Raw genomic sequence first — 18977 nt, 5'->3', positions numbered from 1 at the left:
TTACTGCGTATGTAGTGGGAATAGTACTGTAATTAAAACGGAATAAAATGTTAAATATAAATGTATTATCCCGGAGTCCAATTACACGCTGGCTGGGTGGGGAGAACGTGTGGGTGGGAACTGGGAAGGTTGGTGATCACGCGCTACGTACACGTCTCGACACAGGGAAACACACGCACACACTCACACACACCAATGATCGCTTTTGAGTGGATTTTACCCTGTCAATACATCACTACTGTCGTGAGAAAGAAATCGGTTTGAAACGACGTGAAGTCCGATTAAAAGTTGTAGCAGTGTACCCCCGCCGTCATGCCCGACGGACTAGTAACAAGCAGGTAGGAAGAGATACTAATAGATTGTTCTTCTTGCGTCGCCTTGTTATTCATGTTGCAACAACCCAACAGTTTTCGCACTGGACATTCAATTGCAGTCAAATGAGATGTGAATGTTCTGAATAAAGCAGCAGGTTCACACGGTTTAAAACGTACAACTTAAGCGCAACTTAAAATATTGTGTTTTTTTTATTGCCAAGTCTAAAGGTTTACAGGCTCGCGTAAATAAAGGCATGACTTCAATACATAGTTTCAAGATGTTCGTCGACAGGTACTAGAGACCTAATGGTAAAACCTCTTACAGCAATTCTCTTGTACTACCAGGAGTCTGCAGAACGAGGCCACGGGGATCGACCTGATGGTCCCTCTTTTCCAAGAGGTGCACGGGGCCATGATGACGGGCCACGTTGAGTACCACATTATTGTCATTACAAGGATGGTTGCCTTCAAATCTACGAGACATAAGCCAGGGGATGTAGTGCAACTGGTGGTAAGGTTTTCCAAAGCAGAAACAACCCTTGAATTAGACACAGTCTAGACTAGATTAAAGCATTGCTCATTCTGTAAAATAATAAAATGATCAATGACCAAATATACTTTATAACAATATTATCACTTCACTATAAACATTGCAATAATAATTCGTTCATTCAGACTATTGGAAACTATTAACATGAAAAAAATACATTTCGATTCAACTATTTCTTTTTCTATCCAAAAAGGTATCCAAAAAGTACAGCGAAATGGACGAGTTTTATTACAGACTCGTCGCCCGCTATCCCAACTTTCCCCTACCTGCCATGCCACGCAAGACCTTATTTGTGGGAGAGAGTGACATTCGTGAGCGCAGGGGGGCCTTTGATGAGCTCATGAAGGCCATAGCTAAGCACCCCACACTCGCTACCTGTTCGGACTTGATGGAGTTCCTAGGTAAAACTCAGCTTCACTATGACAGAGGTGTCGCTCAGAACACTAAGTATGGGTCTGCTCCCTTTATGTGGGCATGGGTAGCACACTAAACTAGTGAATATGGGTCACCTACCCCACCTCTGTGTAAACGGTTTACATAGATAGTCTCTATTACATCGATTTCCCACAACTTCCTGTCAGTGTTTTTCACAATAAAATGTAGATGAAATTTTGTATGCATACAAACATAACTCACTGTGCCTCCTTCTGCAGGCGCTAAGTCCTGTGATGTGGACGTGAAAAGTAGAAATGTGTTACTTGGTGAGGAGCCAGCGGAAGAGGAGGAGGAGGACAATTTCTTCCTAGGCGACGAGGCATTAGCTCCCAGCACCAGAAGACCAGCAGTTCAGCCAAGGAAGCCCAGTCCCATTAAAGAGAAGGAGAACAAAACCAATGGGGATGAGGAGGAGGAGGAGGCGAAGAGTGAAGAGCTGTATCTTGATCCTTTAGGAAACACCAAGTGAGCAATTATTTTTCATGTTGGTAATTATAAAATTCAACAGAAAGCTCAACACAGTTCACGCTTCATTGAACAGGCTACAGCCACTTAGCATACAGTAACTGGCTAACAAATCACTTTGAAATCTGTGCCATACAATAAACTCTTTCTTTTCCCTTTCGCAGGTCAATCCCTAAGAAGGCCAAGCCACCGGTGAAGCCTAAACCTATGAATGCACCTCTGTTTGGAGATGACGAGCCTGTGGATACTGACTTCCTTCAATATTCTAATAAAAAAGGTGCAAGCAACACGCATAGAAACATCCTAATTAACCACCATAAAAACACCTCTTGGTGCAACATTAATCTGCGTTTATATCCTGGAATGCTGAAAGAAAAATCATCGCTCTTATTCAAAACTAAAATGTATTAAAAAATAACAAATTATTAGCCATTTGTGTTAAAATGACGATGACAGGATTATTAATCTCTCCCTGTAATACTGTGACCCGCATTTGTACGTTAGGAAAAAATCCAAACCACTTGTTATTTTGGAAAATATATCACTTCTGCTTTATTATGTTCTGAGTGGCCGGTGTGTCATGCCTGACCAGTCATGTTCTCATGTGGTATCCACAAAATGGAGACATTTATTCAAAGTGGAAGAGAGCCCCGTTTCTACAAAATAAAACTAAATGGCATAGATAATTATCTTCACTATCATAGACTGAGGTGTTTACAACCAAACAAAAAAACTGATTCTGGGTTCACTGGCACTTCATACGTGACACATATTGGACACAGGCTTGTGGTAGCGAACTGGGGAACATTTCAGGGTTATAGCTTTACTGAGCGAATTGGATATGGCTGGCATGGGTAATCCCTCTGACGTTTAATATGATTAATAAAGTTCAAACTTTATTGATATACAGTATTGATCATTGTAGGATACGGTAGTTCTATTTTCTTGAGTGATTTAATTTAAGGGCATAAGATGCAAGAAATCACAGAACCCAAACGCACAAGGCAAAACTACATCAAGGTGAACCCCTGTCATCTAACATTTATGCAACTGCTACATGTCTCTTATGTCAGGCTCTGCACTGTACTTATGGAGCATCTATCTCTCTTTACAGGCCATTTTAAGTTGTTTGAGGATCCAGTCCTTGGTGGGACAGTGAACCTGGGGGATTCCCTGTTGCTTCCGACTGCACACGGACAGCAGTCAGAGCCCTCTGCCGGGCTGTTTTTGGATGAAGAAACGGACACACTATTTAGGTACAGATCATGCAACCCAATCCTTTGATTGGCTTACACCTACGCCCGCTTTTCACCCGGCCTTAACAGGCATTTTGGGGAATGGGCTTTGAATCGGATGCACCAAAATGCATCGGACCAGAAAACCGAAAAAGCCGGACCAGACCACATTAGGAGGGGGTCTGGGACATATGACCACATCCAACGTCAGTGTAAATGCATTCTACTCCCCAGTACGCGTATAGCGTTCATTTACATCCGAGGGAAGAGGCTCATGCGGGTCTGAGTCTCCAATAGAGAAATTATATGTAACAGAGTTCTCAGAAAAAGTGAGGTTAGCTGCCATCGTTTTAAACCCAAAATATAACATTTGGACCTTGTGTTTCCCTGTAGGATACAGGACGACTTTGACAAGCTTCTGCAGGTGACGAAAAGGAATAAAAACAAACCGTCTACAGCCCCAAAGCCCAACTTGAAGCCGAAACCCACATTGTTGGAGAAGCCTTCGGCTGGGGCGGCTCCGCTGTCTGTAGATCAGCTCAAGGGCCAGATCGACATCCTCAAGTACATCCAACAAAATGAGTCTGATGGCACTCTGGAGGAAGACCTGTTCTAAGTGCCTCAATGCTCTTAAGTGGAAAAACTCTGTGTTTACTCAAAATGATGCAATTGTCATGTTCCAAGATTGGAGCATCGGTCTTTGAATCTTATTTTACCGCCTTTTGTGAAACCTTTAAGCATTAGCACTTTATTCTGCATATTGTTTGCATAAATATTGATCACACTATTAACATGAATTTATAGACCAATGGCACAAATTACATTTTGTGAGTGACGCAGCAATTAGACATGAAGAAACTAATCCTAATGGCTCAGGCAGGTTACTGGGAACACGTGGCGAAGGTTATTGTTGGGATGGAAAATGCAGTCCCTTTTTATTTTTTTTAAAGCAAACAGGATTTTTTCTGGACTTTGCCCTTAGCCAGTTTAAATATTGGATTTAACTGGCATTTTTACATTGATGAGAGGGCAACATTGGAAAACTTGATTTTTCACAGGCTGTTAATTAATAACCTATAGGGATGTTTGCTTGTAGAACATTTTCACAGTATTAACGTTAACAGTCTAGTTGAAAAGTCTCATCATTGTGTGTCTGTAATTAACAATCAAATACTATGATAATATGCTGTGAGAAAGCTATCTCCAATACTCTTTTTACTACTTTACACTATTATTTTGTCACATTTAACATTAACCACATTGCTGTGATTAAATTTAGCTGGGAAATGCCTGTGACCGATTGATTATAAAAACCATACATTTTGTGCCTTTAAGTGCTTCCATCAATAAAGATGAGGACCTACCAGGCTTGGGTTGCTTGTATAAATAACTCTTAGGCTAGACTGAACTGAGATGAGATATTCTCTATTGTTATTGGCCAGCATTCTCCATGTAGTGCATAGCAACATGCATTTTCCATAAGCTTTGCCTACTTTAATTTAAATAAGAAAACATAACAAAGCAAATGTAAAATGGGCAGATGTACACACAATTTCAAGATGTGTGTTTAATGAGAGCTGAAACAAACCATCAACAAAACTGCTAAATCCCAAAATCTGATTGTTTTCCAACAAGATAATACCAGGAGAACAGTTCTTAGCTTTCATTGAAATACTTGGTTTTCAAGAGTAGTACATTCCTCGTCTTCTATGTGCTCCAGGGTCCCTAAAGCATGTCTCTGGAGCCAGCAGCATCTCGCCCCATGTTGGCGTAGACCGACCTGTACACAGCCAACACGTCCAGGGCAGAGGGCCGCAGCCTGGGGTCCCTTCTCTTGCACTCCTCGTGGATCTGGAAGAGGTGGAAGTGCGCCACGTCCCCGCCGGGCACCCTGCCCATCAGATGCCGCGTCACATCGGGAATCTTCCACACGTCGCTGAGGTGATCGTAGCCGGGCATAAGCTCGTCTGAGAAGGGCTGGCCGCCGTCGTCCTCCTCGCCACCGAAGGGCCACAGCTGCTCCGGGGCAACAAAGTCCCCCGTGAGCTCCCGGTGACCGCATTTGGCGAGCAGCCCCCTGGACTGGTCCACCTCGGGGAGGGCGTCCAGGTCGTTGACCACCAGGCGGAAGTCGGCCGTGAGCAGGAACTGGGACAGGGTCTTCTCCAGGCTGTTGGAGTCGCACATCACGCGGCAGCCCGCCGGGCTGGCGTGGAGATGGCTCAACGCCGACACGTAGTCCAGGGCCAGGCGCAGCCGCGTCTGCCAGGTGTCGCGGCTGCGGTGGCGCTCCTGGGCCAGCGTGGCGTCCAGGCTGAGGAGCGAGCCCAGCGGGTGGTACTCTGTGACCAGGAGGACCTCCTCCGGGCACCAGCCCACAAGCTGCACCACTTGGGGGCCCTGAAGGGTCTGCAGCATGGTCACACCGTGGAGGAAGTCCTCGAGGTACTCAGGTGAGGATAGAGTAGACAGGGCCACCTTCTGACCACGCCACTCAGACAGGTAAACCTGGAGAGAAACATCATGATATTAGGATTGAAGTCAAAGTTAATTTAATACATGCTTAGTCTAATGCAATGACATAGCTTCAATGGTTTAAGTAGTTACATTTACATTTAGGGCATTTAGCAGACGCTTTTATCCAAGTTCTACAAAACTCATTGTAACTTTCTCCATGTGTAGAAATTGTAGAATTTCTAGTGAATTCAAAAAAAATATGAAAATATATTATCCAACATTTTAAACACTACATAATAAATACTAAAATGGATATGAATATTTTCCCGATGCAAACACTAATCAAACATTAAGATGAGGGTGTCGCCTACCTGCTTGACTGCTCCCTGTCCGATGAGCTTGAGCTTGCGTACCTCAGCCTTCACCTGCGGACACTGCAACCAGGGGTAGCAGGTTTTCATAGAAGCCATTCTGAAGTGTCTGGGCGGACAGCCCATATGAGGTGACATCGGGTGTTCATCGCTTTGATGCAAAGAGTCCAGGTACAGGTAGATCAACACATTGCCAAACAGTAGGGCACCTAGGCATACAAACACCACCGGAACACTTGTTGATGTGGGGATGTCCCGCCGGGCCATCGTGGTAAACACGGGACCTTGGGAACGAGTGTGGGTTCAGTGTTAACAACTTAGTAGGAACTGATATACATACATTTTCATTCACCTGACCTCACGACATTTTAGTCATATCTTGATACACACCCAAAATAGTAACTAGCTGTAAAAACATAACAGGCTCATAATTGCAATTGTAACATACTTCCGGAACCAGAGCCCTCCAAAAAGGGGACTGCAGCCGCGGCACTGGTGCTCTGGTCCACCGGAAAAGGAATCGACTGACTGCGCTGACAACTTCCGTTTTAACTGAAACGGTTTTTGAATCGTCATTCGACTCTATTCGTTGCTCAGTACTTTAATTGATACATTTTCGTTACTGATAAGACTGGCAGCGTAAAAATCACCCGAGGTAAATCAAACACTTAAGCTATATATCTAAATTATAATTGGAAATAGTAAGTGCGCTGTGTTCTAACTTGGGCTTTAAGTCTCCATGTGTCCACACGTTGTTTTCTTTATTTCTCACAAGTAGAGGTGCATAGTGAACGTGAAATTTTAGATCACAATGGCCAAAATTAAACAGAAAGATTACTCTTTCTCACTCTCTTCATAACCAGAGGAGCGGCAATGACTTCCGAGACACACAACTCGTTCAGAGGAGCGGACTTCAACCGGCGTCACTGTTCAGCGGCCGATGCTGACCCGCAGAAGGAGAACCACGACCCCGTGTTCAGCGGCTACAGACACAGAACCAAGTCTGAGTCCAGTGATGATGACTTTGACCAGTGTAAGTTATTAAGACTAGGTAAACTAGTCCTAACTGATAAGAAGAGCACCCTCATAGATGTACATAACACGCCATGCCTGCTTTGCCTTTCTATTTGCAGATCTTGAGGGGGCTACGCCAAAAGGAAAAGCCCCACTGCAGAAACAATGTACTGCAAAGAAGAATAGGTATGCAAATGTCATGCATGTCATTTTAAGTTCCTTCAGATTTGTATTCATCTTCCCAGGTGCCTGACGATTATTACATCTTTGTTGCAGCTCCTCTATCGGACGTACAACTGTTTACAAATTGGTGTGTATCTTTTCAGTTCACATGCGGTGGAGGTGAGCTCAGACAGTGATAATGGCTTTGAAAAATGTGAGTATTGAGTGCTGGGTTTTGTTAAATGAGTAGTGGAAAGTCGTGATTTTAATGTTCTGTTATTGCCTACCAAAGTTCTAGACCGTATGAAAACACCCAATGCCAAGCCTCAGAAGACACCATCGGTCAATAGCGACGTCAGGTGAATAATCAACTGGATAATGTTGCTCAAGCGGTTCATTTTCTGTTCACTCCTATATCACTCTGTATGTTTTCTTTTCATTTAGCTTAAAAAACTTTATTGTGCTTGACTTCTCATCTGACGATGAATTCATCCAGAAAAAACCTTCAAGAGGTAACTATTGTTATACTTGAAGCTGGGGCACACACAACATTAATCTAGTGACAAGACAAGCAATTGAAGCCGCTCTCCATTTATATCTTGTGGTTATTTCAGGGCCAAAGAGCAGTCGGACTCCGGTCTCCCTTGCTTCTCTGAGGACACCACTCGCGCAGTGTGACTCTCCGGTCTTCCACAGTGACAGCGATGACGATGACATGGGCATCGTTGATAAAAGCACCTGGAGGACACGTCACAAGAAGCCACAGGTGCCCACAAAGACTCCCAAGCCCTCCAACGTGCTGACTCTTGATGAAGACGAGGGTTCTCCCCTGGTGTTTCAGTCTCCTCTGCCTCCCCCTCGCATACCTGATCTCAAAGTGCCCACGCATTGGACCGCCACGCCGCTCACCGTACCCCCCACCCATCCTGCCAGAATCCAGTCGGCCCCTTCCAAGTTTGATGACTCCAGCAGCTCGGAAGAAGAGTTTGCCTCCCTGCTGGAGAGGCTGAAAAGGAAGAAAGTTGTTAGCGTCAACTCACCAGCAACAATCACAGGTAGCCAGAGCACGTAGCTTTATCCGAAAGCTCAATCAGGCTGAATTGTGTTGTCTTTGTTTGTAAAACTTGTGGTTATATATTTGTGAATTTAGATAACCCGTGGAAGCCCCCTGTGGCCATAGCGACCGTGAAGGATCCGAGAGCAATAGTGCCTAAGTCAGTAGAGCGCAAACCCGTTGTTTTCAAGACTCCGGGAAGGCCTACGATACCAAAACCCACCTACAGTCAGACGGAGCCCAGACCGGGCCCTCAAAGCAGGTATATCACCATTGGGCTACAGAAAGATAGTGATCTGTTTTTATATATTTTTGAATCAAAGCATATCCAATTCTCAGAAAGAACACGCAGCATGCTCGCTAACCCAGTTAATCCATCTGCACTGATTATTGTACTTAATATTGCATCGCATCTTTGATCTGACTCCCTCAGAGTGCCAACATGTAGAACCCCGGGCTGCTTCCTGCAGTCGCTGTCAAACCCCGAGTCCAGTTACAGGCGCAACTTCAAGCAGACGAAGGAAAGCCTCACCAGCAAACTCTACGCGCTGTACAACACCAGTGTGTTTGATAACCAGGTGAACAATGGGTCCAAACTAAAGGAGACGTGATGGTGTTTGTTTTACCGTACTTTGTTATTCTAGTTTTCCGAAGCAGCATCGGCCTGTATGATGAGCATTTTACCTTGCAGCTCCCCACTGATATGTCCGTGACCTGGAATAAAAAGTTGAGGAAGACTGCTGGCTACTGCATCTCTGGTCAGGAGAGGGCCGGAGGGAAGCGCTACACGCGCATCGAGCTCTCGGACAAAGTCTGCGACTCCGCAGGTAACTGCCTGGACCTGCATGGTTCATCATTTTTTGCATAATGTTTTTTGGGTGGGTGGTGAAAGGGAAGTCTGGGGCCCCCTGCTTGAGCTGCTCCCCCCGCGACCCGACCCCGGATAAGCGGATGACGATGAGGAGGATGAGGTTTTTTGGGTGTTATCGTCTACCAAACGCAAGGGGGTTTATGGACCCATTACGTTCTTGCGGACCCTCCTTGCGTCCACCGCAAGGGCCTGATGTGCGCCTCCCCAAAATTCAAACCTTGGGTCGAGGCGACGCAGCAGCAAGGGCTGTGATTGGTCCGCTCACTAAAACCTGACTCAGAACCAAAACAGGTTCATGACTACGTCGAAGCGTCTGCGTGGTCCTTGCGTTGGGTCGACTTCGAACCATAATCAGCCCTTTTGTTTCCTGATATATCCATGGCATCTTCTAACATGTTGACTGGCGCAAACGCCATTCCTATGAGTTTCACTGGGTCTCTTTTTCAAGGACGGTAAACACAGCCTCCTTCTTCTCCCACCTAGATCGTCTGAGGGACACGCTGGTCCACGAGATGTGCCACGCGGCCACGTGGATGATCAACGGCGTGAGGGACGGCCACGGAAGCTTCTGGAAGCTGTACGCCCGCAAGGCCACGCTGGTTCACCCCGAGTTACCCATGGTCACGCGGTGCCACACCTACGAAATCAAGTACAAGTTCCAGTACCAGTGCACCCGCTGCAAGAACACGTACGTGCCAACGAGCATGTTTACATGTATACAAAGCCGATGCATACATGTGATTATTCAAATATTGATTGCGATTTCGATTTTTGTGTCAAACGATCTCCAAACTAATATAATCGAGTTGAAACTATTTTATTTTTTTATGTTCATTTATTTTATTGATTAAAGGTTTAAAAGGATTAAAGATATTGCGGAAAAGCTGCAAACATATTTGTACATTATATTTGATTTGAACATTTTCTGTATTTTAAATTTCCAAGTTCTCGATTACAACGTTTTTTTTGTGGAGGAATGTTGAATAAATGCATCATGTTTTCAATCTCCAAAACAATCGTTTGAATATTTGTGTCCGTAACTTTGAATACCGTTTTTGCTCGTCCACCACAGAATCGGTCGTCACTCCAAGTCCCTGGACACCACGAGGTTCATGTGCGCCCTGTGCACAGGCCCCCTGGTGCTGCTCACCCCGACCAACACGCGCGCCCCCGCTCCGTTTGCGGTTTTTGTCAAGGAGAACTATGGTAGCGCACGCCAGGAGCTGGAGGGGAAAAGCCACGCAGACGTGATGAGAAAGCTGAGTGCAGACTTTGCCACTAAAGCTAAAGTCAGTCAAAGCTGAAGAGCAACGGCCTCATCTGGTTTTGGAGGGACTTACTTGGGTTTGCTTGCCTGATTGCCATTACTTGAAATACTCTTAAACTTAAAAACTTTATTCAATACTGCAAATAGTTGACATTTCCATTTAGTGTTTTTTGTAAATGATCGTTAGGAATTCTTGATGAAATTGTTCATTTGTGACTTACGTTTGAATAAATAAACTTTTTAAATTGTCTTTAATGTGTTCCATTTGAAAGTAGTTTGAAGGATTTAGTTGCATCTATCCATGAGGTTGCAGTTTGCAAACAACTAGATAGACTAGCCAAGTTTCTGGTGAGGAGGTACCTTGAAAGATTAAAGGAATTATAGGTCATAGTTTGAGTAAGAACGACTGAGATTGTTAATTGAGAGCACGTCCTTTCTTCAGCCATTCGTCTGGTCTGTCAGCCGTCAACGACAAATATTTAAAAACATTGTCCCAAAGAGAATCGTAATCCATTTAAAGTAGACTGATCATTACCATCGTGTGATGTATGTAAATGTTTGCATAGCTAATACATAGAGTAGGCAAACACTGCGATTTACCAACAGTTCATATGCAAACAAGAATGAAACCTAGTCACATGGGCTAAATGATGTACAATTTTTAGTATCTGACCGATTATACAAAAACAGGCATGAAAACTGCTTAAAGATATTTATTTAAACACACATTTATATATATATTATAGATATAGATATCAATTTGTATATCTGCCGCTGCAGTTGCTATACATTTTACAAAACATTCAAGGATACAAAGACAAATTATACAAAAAAGGAATGGCAAATATCGAATGAGAACATCCTCAATTCAGTGATGAGTTTTGGGAAGAGAGACACCCAGGCTCGGAGGGAGAGACTTGGATGACTTCCCTGATTTTGTCAGGAGGAGACCCCAGAACAGGCTCAGATGCAATTACAAAAAGGTAGCAATACCATGAAGCAGAGCGTCCTAGAAGCACATACGAGAGACGGCGAATATAGATCATCCTGAAACCGAGTGTTCACAATGCAACACACACACTGAGAACACATCCCACTAAGCAGGTTTAAATAGGAAAAATATGATTACTAGTAAAAACCACAAATTGATAAATAAATGAATCGATCAAGCGACTGGTTTAAAGACAGGAAGCCCGGCGCGAGTCCGCATGAAAGAAGAGGTGTCGGGTTACCGATATCAGGCACTCTGAGCATCCACTTAAACATATGAAATGATAAAAATATAACTACTGTTGCTTATTATATCATAATAAGGCAAGATTTATTATACGGTATAGGGAGGTATGCCAAAACCACGTTCGTCTTGCATTGCCTTGTGTAGAAATATTGGCAAATGGTCTTTCCAGAAAATGTGCAATAATGTGGAGTTAGACCACAAACTTTCACTGTAATTCAAAATAATAGACCTCTTTCTAGCATAATATACTGTTAACTTTGTAAACCTCAATGCATCTTTAAAAAAGGTAGCCTAAAGGCTATGGCGTGACTGAGAAATATAGGGGGGGGGGGGGGGGTATTTGAGACAGAACTACATTAAATAACAAAGATCAAAACAAAAACAACAACCCCTGCTGCTTTCCTCTAGTGCCTCTAGTGAGTCAAGCTCAACAGGGTCTTCTTTCCCCGCTGATTCTGCCAAGCCCGTTCCCTTGGCTGTGGTTTCGCTGGATAGTAGGTAGAGACAGTGGGAATCTCGTTCATCCATTCATACCTATCCATAGCACCAACCAACCCTGTGTCTGTGTGTGTTGGTGGGGGGTCAAGGTTACCATCGTTAACAAAATAACGAGCACAAGGTGTGAAAAAGACTTCCGTTTACTAAAATAAATATAAAGACGAGGCTGTACAAAAAAACATAATTAAATTAAACTATTGTGTATTTACAAAACTAGACAAAATAATTTATAGAGAAAATGTATTTTGATTTCGTCTTTGTCAATCAGTCTTTGGTGGATGGTTGTTCATCTGTCCTAGGTTAATACATTTTCAATGCTATGGTGGAGTTTTTATTACACAATAGGTTTTCTGAAAAGTTGTAATCTTTCCCCTGACCAGTGCCCCATATTACAAAAAATATAATAAAACGTATACTGAAAGTAATAAAAAAGGAACCTGTTACTAAGCAATTATTTATTTTTAAACTAAACTAAAGTAGCAAACTGGCGTTAAAAACAAATGGATTCTGAACTAAAATTGGAAATAAAAAAAGGGAAATTACATGAAAAAAAATTAAAAATGCTTAACTATAATAACCTTGGTGTGTGTGTGTGTATCTATGTGTCTCATACATGACATACACTTCATTCAGTAAAGGCTTGTCTTCTTCATGATCCGCAGGAATTCCTGCTGGTTCACTTCCCCATCTCCGTCCCGGTCCGCTTCGTCGATCATCTCCTGCAGAGGAGAAGACAACGATAGGGTCAACAATATTGATGGAGCTGGAGCAGTTTATGACTTTTAAACCTTCATTTAACTCTGGAATCTACATTAGGATGGTAACATCAGGCTTTCATATATGCGGTTGATTCGTGCTGTGCTTGTCAGAATCTAAACATGTATGTTATGAATGAAACTCTATGGGAAACTTGCTCCAGTTGACGTGGGCAGCCTGGGAAAAACTGACAACAGCCCCAACACTTGACAAAGAGGTCTAGGAGCTTTGTGTCATGATGTCTGTGAGACGCCGTGTCACAGAGCCGTTGGCTAAACATGTCCGTCTCTATATGAAGCCACTACATGACTCTTTGGTGTGAATGAGTCTACCTGGAGCTCTTCATCTGTGAGATTCTCTCCCAGCTCCTTTGCCACCCTCTTGAGATTTCTGAAGGAGATCTTCCCAGTCTCGTCATCATCGAACAGACGGAACGCTTTCAAAATCTCCTCTTTGGAGTCCTTTTCCGCCTTTGGAGAAGAGCAAAGACAAAGAAAAAAATAAGATAAATTCAAAATAACCACAAAACGGGAAAGCAGTTTGTTTGCTTTGTAGTGATTGATTTATGCTTAACGACTTGCAAAAACAAAATACAACAGAATACTGGACAAATGGCCTTGGAGAAAAATAGCTTACTACTTTATTACACCATAGGGTTCCAATGAAACAAAAGGCCAGCATTATGTCACAAACTATCATTGTTGTGCGATTTCTAGACACATGTAGTGGCCCCTCCAATCAGCTCTTACCATCTTCTGTGTCATGACAGAGAGGAAGTCGCTGAAAGAAATCTTGCCCGTGCCTTCCTTATCCACGTCACTTGTCATTTTCTTGATTTCCTCCTTCTTTGGCTCGAACCCTAGTGCTCTCATGGCAACCTACCCTCCAAAAAATACCATACACATAAAATAAAAAAGACAGACCTATGACACACACGCACACGCACACGCACACACACACACACACACACACACACACACACACACACCATCACACCTTGAGCTCCTTGACATCGATGTGACCGGAGCCGTCGGTGTCAAAGAGCTCGAACGCCTCCCGGATCTCCTGCTTCAGCTCCTCGGTGAGCTCGGGCTTGGGGCTGGTCTTCTTCCGAGGAGGGGGCACCGGGCCCTGCAAGGACGGTCTCTTTGCACTGGTCGCCTGGTGTGGCATAGTCAAAGGATGATGCTGTTGGTTTATCGTTGCAATGCCTGTATCATTTCCAGGATGCTTAGCGAATATATTTAGGATTGAAAAAGTAATTGAACATAGGCACATTTACTCACCATACTGTGGCTTTATGCTGAAGATGAAGAAGGTAAGACGCGGTTACCTGTTTCAACCTGTATGCTTTTGTAACGGCAGCCTCTCTCTGGTATAATTTAGGTAGGTGATGATTATAAAACGCCTTTATTTTATTGCCTGATCATAACAACACGCCTTAAACAGAATTTTCCGACTATAATTAAGAAAAAATCCGTTGTCTTCTGGTAGGACCTATCAATACAGATTTGGCAGTACAGCATCTGCTCCTATGTGAAACAAATCGATTTTTATGTAAAGTGTATCTTCGTCGCACCGGAGAGCGGATACGTTGCGTTTCATCTATACGGGAGTCTGGTAGATAGACATAGGCACACAAGGTGAAACAAATCAAACCTACCGTAGAGCGACAATGTGATTGGTGGGTTGAGATCACGTGACCCAGCGTTTGTCAACAATCGTGATCACACACTCGTTGTGCAATTGGATACAATGTATATGCCTATGCACCATATGCAATCACCTTCTGATGCTGGTATTGGCCATCAACCGACCACTATCGAACCTGCCCGCACGCTCTCGGTAGCCATCCATGCAGCCCTCCGTTAAACTTCCGGTCGTTAAAGTCTGTCATTGTAACGATAAAACGAACTAGGGATTTGATACAATGGGTCATGTTTCCGTGCCATCAGCAATATTTTATTGGGACAATTTGTAGAAAATATTCATTGTTAAATGGTTTGGTATATGCCACAGAAGGCTCTCACAAATTAAGTCTAAGAAGTGTAATCTAAATAAATGCATAGTATTTATTTAACTATACTTTATTGTCTATCACTTTCTGCAACCAAACAAATTGAACATGAGCAACATCTTGAGACCTTGGTTTGTTATTTGTTATTTGTCATTTCAGATTTTGCAATTCATTACAAAAATGTTAAAGCCTTCTTGGTTGCAATGAACAGGACTGGATTAATTCTTATCAACGTTATGTACATTGTTGCTGAATTACACAATCATAACTGCAAGTTCAGAAAGAAATACCATTATGCTGTTGCTTTCATAAAGTAATTTGAACTGAATCTATCCACTATTCTGAACTCATAAGGTTAAAGTTGTAAGAATTGTTCTTTGTAATTTTTCTTATTTTTTTACTTTTTATTGTGTACATTTATTTCACATATATACTTCTTCCTCTTTTGATCTAATTTATATTGATCTTATGAACTTGTTGTTGTATGGTTCGTTGTCCTGTGTATACTATTTATCGCAATACAATAATTTAATAAATACAAATGTAAATGCTATTCCATGGACTTTATGGTGTGACCCTGGTCTGACCAAATGCGTGTCTCTTACCGGTTCACCTCTCCACAGCGTTTACATTGTGATTCATGATTTCCGCCAACCATTGGTCCTTCGAGCCGCTCGTTCCGCCCTTCGACTAGCGTCAAGACCAATTCGCCCAATCACATCTCAAGCGCCAGAACGCTCTTGGACAGCTGACGAGAGACCGGCAATCGAGGCTATCCATTGGTCGAACAAATGGCGTTCTTTGACGTATGTCAACCCTATTGGTTTAGGAGAAATTGTTAACTATGGTGCTGAGCGGGCTTCGTTTGTTCGCGGATACAGCATCAAGTTCAGCCATCGACTTTCGGTAAGTAGATCAAACTATTATGTTATACCGGATGTAGTTTTCTAAAATTATATAATTATGCTGGTAGTTCATGTCTGCCTATATGTCAAAAGGGAAATGTAAGTACCTTAATATTGTGCAGGTGTACATGAAAAGTCTGTCTTTCTCCAGTACTGCTCACTTTGACATCTCATAATGACAACACGCGTTCGACCGGTATGTTACAACAATATCCCACTCCAATACTGCAATTCATCTACTTGGTCCTACTCTGTTTCACCCTGTTAATCGTGTGCATGTGTGTACTTCACAGAGCAGTAAGCGCTGTGCAGTCATAGGGGGCTCCGGGTTCCTTGGCCGACACCTGGTGGAGAAGCTTCTGGAGCGGGGCTACTCCGTCGCTGTTTTCGATATCCGCCAGAGTTACGAACTTCCTGGTGTCACCTTCTACCAGGGAGACCTCTGTGATAAAGAGGCAGGTTTTAAATTCTCCCCCTATTGTGTGATGCTTGGATCAAATGTCCTGTCATGTTTGCCACTGAATTCTACAGAGAGCTAAGGTAACTGGTGTCAATTAATGTAGGTACGATTATTCACAGTGTATGTATCCCCCCTACCCCCCTCTTCTGTGCCCTGGTTGTCTGTGTCCCAGGCCCTCCGGCCCGCTTTGAAAGACGTGCCCCTCGTATTTCACTGCGCCTCCCCGGCTCCCGCCAGCGACGACCGGGCTCTGTTTCAGCGGGTCAACGTCCAGGGAACGCGAACTGTGATCCAGGCCTGCACGGAGTTGGGAGTCCAGGTGAGAGCATATGTCGCCCACACCACAAAAATATGTATGTTGCAACGCATTGTTAAAGAAACTTTTCCCCTGTGAGTTCTAAAGAATGTATAAGGTCAGATCACATAAGATGGTATTTTATTAATCCCAGAAGTGAAATAATTCTGGGCGCTGGGGCTGGTTTTTTATTAACCATTTATGTACTTTCTATATATATTTTCCCAGAAACTGGTTTTGACCAGCAGTGCCAGTGTTGTATATGAGGGCGCAGACATAAAGAATGGGACAGAAGACATTCCATACGCCGCAAAGCCTATGGACTACTACACAGAGACCAAGATTGAGCAGGAGAAGGTCAGAGGCCATCAATACAAACCATGAATGCTGCTTTGTGAAAACCACCAAATCAATGGTGTGTATTTGTGTCTATGAAATAGTTCCATTGAGCCGTGTTTGTGTTTTTTTGTTGTTGTAGTTGGTCCTACAGGCATGTGACAAAGAAGGGGGCCTACTTACTGTCGCTATCCGGCCCCATGGCATCTTTGGGCCCCGCGACCCTCAGCTGGTGCCCATCTTGGTGGACACTGCTCGCAGGGGGAAGATGAAGTTCATCATTGGGTAAGAGGAAGCGAGGTTTTCGTGGATGGAGGCCATACACACAATTTCGTTCCTCAGGCCATGTTCTTCTTTTGTTAATCGAACTGACTTGGTTTCTGTCTGTCTGTCTGTCTGTCTCTGCCTCTGTCTCTGTCTCTTTCTCAATTACATTATCTGTCCATCTCCTTTTCACCCCGTCTCCTTCTCTGTATGTGTCTGTCGGTTTCCTTCTCACTCTTTCCCTCTCCCTTTCTGGCTCTGTCTCGCTCCCCTAGTGATGGGACCAATCTGGTCGATTTTACCTTTGTGGAGAATGTAGTTCACGGCCACATCCTGGCTGCGGAGCACCTGAGACCAGAGTCACCCTTGTGTGGGAAGGTGAGTGATCCCTTCTCAGCACAGCCACACCCGTCTAGCAGCGAAACATGAGGGTGGAGGCACATTCTTCCTTTAAGTCGTGAATTGTCTCTTTATATTTCTCAGTCCCAGGCAGATGAATTAGATCTGCGTGTTTATCACGTGTTGTTATGATAATTTTTGAGTATAGGAGTAGTTAACCCAATTCTTTATTATTTTACCTCCTTGTTATAGCCTTACCACATTACAAACGACGAGCCCATCCGGTTCTGGGACTTCATGTCCAAGGTGCTGGTAGGGCTGGGCTACGCAGCGCCGCGATACCACCTCCCCTACATGCTTGTGTATGGCTTGGCCATGCTGCTTTGGCTGCTGGCCTTGCTCCTGCGCCCCCTGGTGGCCTTCAAGCCCACCTTCACTCCCATGAGGGTGGCCCTGGCAGGCACCCACCACTACTACAGCTGTGAGGCCGCCAAGCGGGACATGGGCTACAAGCCGCTGGTCAGCCTGACGGAGGGCATCAGCCGAACGGTGGAGAGCTACCCTCACCTCAGACACGGCGCCCCCTAGTGGTGGTTCTTACGAAACTCGGTTTGGGTTGCGAGCTGATTAAATGTGATGTTGCGGACATACACGCCCACATGGGTTAACAATGCTGTAAAAAGTGTAAATTTCCCAAAAAGATTTCCAAATATGTGTTGAGCTGGAGAGTTCCGTTGCTTGATTTATAGTTTGAGATTTCAATTGCTTAATTGTTTAGTTTGTTATCTTTTTGTGTCTGTATCATGAATGACCTCATAGCACCGAGTGCCACTGTCTTGTGGTTGTGTGACCAGCAGATGGCAGCAAACAGCCCCAGACAGTATTTTGGTGTGAAGCTCAGCACAATGGATTCATGCCACTATTGCCTGCGTTTTAACAATTCACATATTGAATCCATACATTCACTTCTGTGACATTGGATTGAATAATATGGCATGTAGCATTTAATTTGACAGTGCTGTTGTAAACGTATTATGTAAAAATTGTATGTAAAATGCTGATCACCTCTGATGATTGAATGGTATGAGTTCCAACGAATGTTGTCAGATCGTCATGGAATAAAATGAGGGGTTGGGCCAATAAAGATGCGACTATCAGACCTTACCTTTCCTCATTCCATCTCTTAACACAACACACAGTGTTCAATTCCAGTGTATGTGTAAGCTGAACTCGACGACGTAGACTCGCAGACTCGTGGTTTGGCAAAGAATGCAGGCTGGTTTGTCATTCTGTCAATGTGTTTTTGGTGTGGTGTCGCATAACTCGCATACCCGCTTCAAAAGTTAGCCAGTTGCACCCTAAATTAATCACTCTTTCAGTCAGGAATTGCAAAGCAGGGCGGTCCAACTGGTTCCTTCCTTGAGAGAGCGGAGGGGGGGAGGACAGAACTACGTATCTGTCCATCCCAGCCCATGCCATTGCTTGAGTGAAACTGTCTGGTTTCCTTTCGGTGTTATAGTTTTCTCTTCACCCCCCTCACCCTACCCCTCTTGCTAAGCATATTTAGACATGTCATTTATCACAACCTAACTGTTATTTAGATAGGCTTAGTTTAGCTCTGCCAGACTAAAAATGTAATAGGTTCGAATAAATCAGTTTGCCAACGTTGGTATAT

The 18977-nt window shown here is 43.8% G+C and overlaps 5 protein-coding genes across 9 annotated transcripts; 3 read left to right on the top strand and 2 right to left on the bottom strand.

Moving 5' to 3' along the window:
* Window positions 1-112: 112 nt before the first annotated feature.
* Window positions 113-4366, top strand: hs1bp3 (HCLS1 binding protein 3). Of its 2 annotated transcripts, none has more exons than XM_030368204.1 (7): window positions 113-338; window positions 660-825; window positions 1058-1265; window positions 1518-1764; window positions 1929-2041; window positions 2879-3020; window positions 3393-4366. In XM_030368204.1, exons 1-7 carry the CDS (start codon window positions 313-315, stop codon window positions 3613-3615), a joined length of 1125 nt encoding a protein of 374 aa, XP_030224064.1. In that variant the 5' UTR covers window positions 113-312; the 3' UTR covers window positions 3616-4366. The 2 variants fall into 2 exon arrangements, with proteins under 2 accessions (XP_030224064.1, XP_030224065.1); XM_030368205.1 differs by having other exon boundaries at window positions 143-338; window positions 640-825.
* Window positions 4367-4527: 161 nt separating this feature from the next.
* pomk (protein O-mannose kinase) lies at window positions 4528-6362 on the bottom strand. Of its 2 annotated transcripts, none has more exons than XM_030368208.1 (3): window positions 6168-6292; window positions 5828-5978; window positions 4528-5507 (listed from the first exon to the last, which is right to left on the bottom strand). In XM_030368208.1, exons 1-3 carry the CDS (start codon window positions 6173-6175, stop codon window positions 4725-4727), a joined length of 942 nt encoding a protein of 313 aa, XP_030224068.1. In that variant the 5' UTR covers window positions 6176-6292; the 3' UTR covers window positions 4528-4724. The 2 variants fall into 2 exon arrangements, with proteins under 2 accessions (XP_030224068.1, XP_030224067.1); XM_030368207.1 differs by having other exon boundaries at window positions 4725-5507; window positions 5828-6111; window positions 6276-6362.
* gcna (germ cell nuclear acidic peptidase) lies at window positions 6342-10445 on the top strand. Of its 2 annotated transcripts, XM_030368202.1 has the most exons (12): window positions 6342-6482; window positions 6691-6860; window positions 6961-7027; window positions 7168-7217; window positions 7296-7362; window positions 7448-7515; window positions 7618-8058; window positions 8154-8319; window positions 8491-8635; window positions 8749-8884; window positions 9412-9616; window positions 10001-10445. In XM_030368202.1, the coding sequence occupies exons 2-12, from the start codon at window positions 6701-6703 to the stop codon at window positions 10230-10232; spliced, it is 1737 nt and encodes a 578-aa protein (XP_030224062.1). In that variant the 5' UTR covers window positions 6342-6482; window positions 6691-6700; the 3' UTR covers window positions 10233-10445. The 2 variants fall into 2 exon arrangements, with proteins under 2 accessions (XP_030224062.1, XP_030224063.1); XM_030368203.1 differs by lacking the exon at window positions 6342-6482 and having other exon boundaries at window positions 6799-6860; window positions 7118-7217.
* A 447-nt stretch (window positions 10446-10892) lies between these two features.
* On the bottom strand, window positions 10893-15056 carry cetn2 (centrin, EF-hand protein, 2). The gene is made up of 5 exons (XM_030367400.1): window positions 13973-15056; window positions 13683-13847; window positions 13436-13564; window positions 13019-13156; window positions 10893-12649 (listed from the first exon to the last, which is right to left on the bottom strand). Exons 1-5 carry the CDS (start codon window positions 13973-13975, stop codon window positions 12560-12562), a joined length of 525 nt encoding a protein of 174 aa, XP_030223260.1. The 5' UTR covers window positions 13976-15056; the 3' UTR covers window positions 10893-12559.
* Window positions 15057-15170: 114 nt separating this feature from the next.
* On the top strand, window positions 15171-18466 carry nsdhl (NAD(P) dependent 3-beta-hydroxysteroid dehydrogenase NSDHL). 2 transcript variants are annotated; one of them, XM_030367395.1, is made up of 8 exons: window positions 15171-15609; window positions 15731-15804; window positions 15902-16063; window positions 16241-16387; window positions 16592-16720; window positions 16842-16984; window positions 17239-17341; window positions 17555-18466. In XM_030367395.1, exons 2-8 carry the CDS (start codon window positions 15784-15786, stop codon window positions 17888-17890), a joined length of 1041 nt encoding a protein of 346 aa, XP_030223255.1. In that variant the 5' UTR covers window positions 15171-15609; window positions 15731-15783; the 3' UTR covers window positions 17891-18466. The 2 variants fall into 2 exon arrangements, with proteins under 2 accessions (XP_030223255.1, XP_030223254.1); XM_030367394.1 differs by having other exon boundaries at window positions 15175-15609; window positions 15760-15804.
* The last annotated feature ends 511 nt before the right edge of the window (window positions 18467-18977 follow it).

This window comes from Gadus morhua, chromosome 10 (genome assembly GCF_902167405.1).
Source record: "Gadus morhua chromosome 10, gadMor3.0, whole genome shotgun sequence".
Classification (NCBI taxonomy): domain Eukaryota; kingdom Metazoa; phylum Chordata; class Actinopteri; order Gadiformes; family Gadidae; genus Gadus; species Gadus morhua.
Note: the sequence above shows the minus strand (reverse complement) of the source record. Positions and strands in the feature narration are given on the sequence as shown.

Coding starts and splice junctions, on each gene's coding strand:
- hs1bp3 (XM_030368204.1), top strand. CDS start 313: ATGCCCGACGGACTAGTAACAAGCAG. Junction 826..1,057: donor GGGATGTAGTGCAACTGGTG/GTAAGGTTTTCC, acceptor CTATCCAAAAAG/GTATCCAAAAAGTACAGCGA. Junction 3,021..3,392: donor GAAACGGACACACTATTTAG/GTACAGATCATG, acceptor GTTTCCCTGTAG/GATACAGGACGACTTTGACA.
- pomk (XM_030368207.1), bottom strand. CDS start 6,094: ATGGCCCGGCGGGACATCCCCACATCAACAAGTGTTCCGGTGGTGTTT. Junction 5,508..5,827: donor GACAGGGAGCAGTCAAGCAG/GTAGGCGACACC, acceptor GTTTCTCTCCAG/GTTTACCTGTCTGAGTGGCG.
- gcna (XM_030368202.1), top strand. CDS start 6,701: ATGACTTCCGAGACACACAACTCGTTCAGAGGAGCGGACTTCAACCGG. Junction 7,218..7,295: donor TGATAATGGCTTTGAAAAAT/GTGAGTATTGAG, acceptor TGCCTACCAAAG/TTCTAGACCGTATGAAAACA. Junction 7,363..7,447: donor TCGGTCAATAGCGACGTCAG/GTGAATAATCAA, acceptor CTTTTCATTTAG/CTTAAAAAACTTTATTGTGC.
- cetn2 (XM_030367400.1), bottom strand. Junction 13,565..13,682: donor TCGATGTCAAGGAGCTCAAG/GTGTGATGGTGT, acceptor TTTGGAGGGTAG/GTTGCCATGAGAGCACTAGG. Junction 12,650..13,018: donor TCACAGATGAAGAGCTCCAG/GTAGACTCATTC, acceptor TCTCCTCTGCAG/GAGATGATCGACGAAGCGGA.
- nsdhl (XM_030367395.1), top strand. CDS start 15,784: ATGACAACACGCGTTCGACCG. Junction 16,388..16,591: donor GCACGGAGTTGGGAGTCCAG/GTGAGAGCATAT, acceptor ATATTTTCCCAG/AAACTGGTTTTGACCAGCAG. Junction 16,721..16,841: donor CCAAGATTGAGCAGGAGAAG/GTCAGAGGCCAT, acceptor TTGTTGTTGTAG/TTGGTCCTACAGGCATGTGA.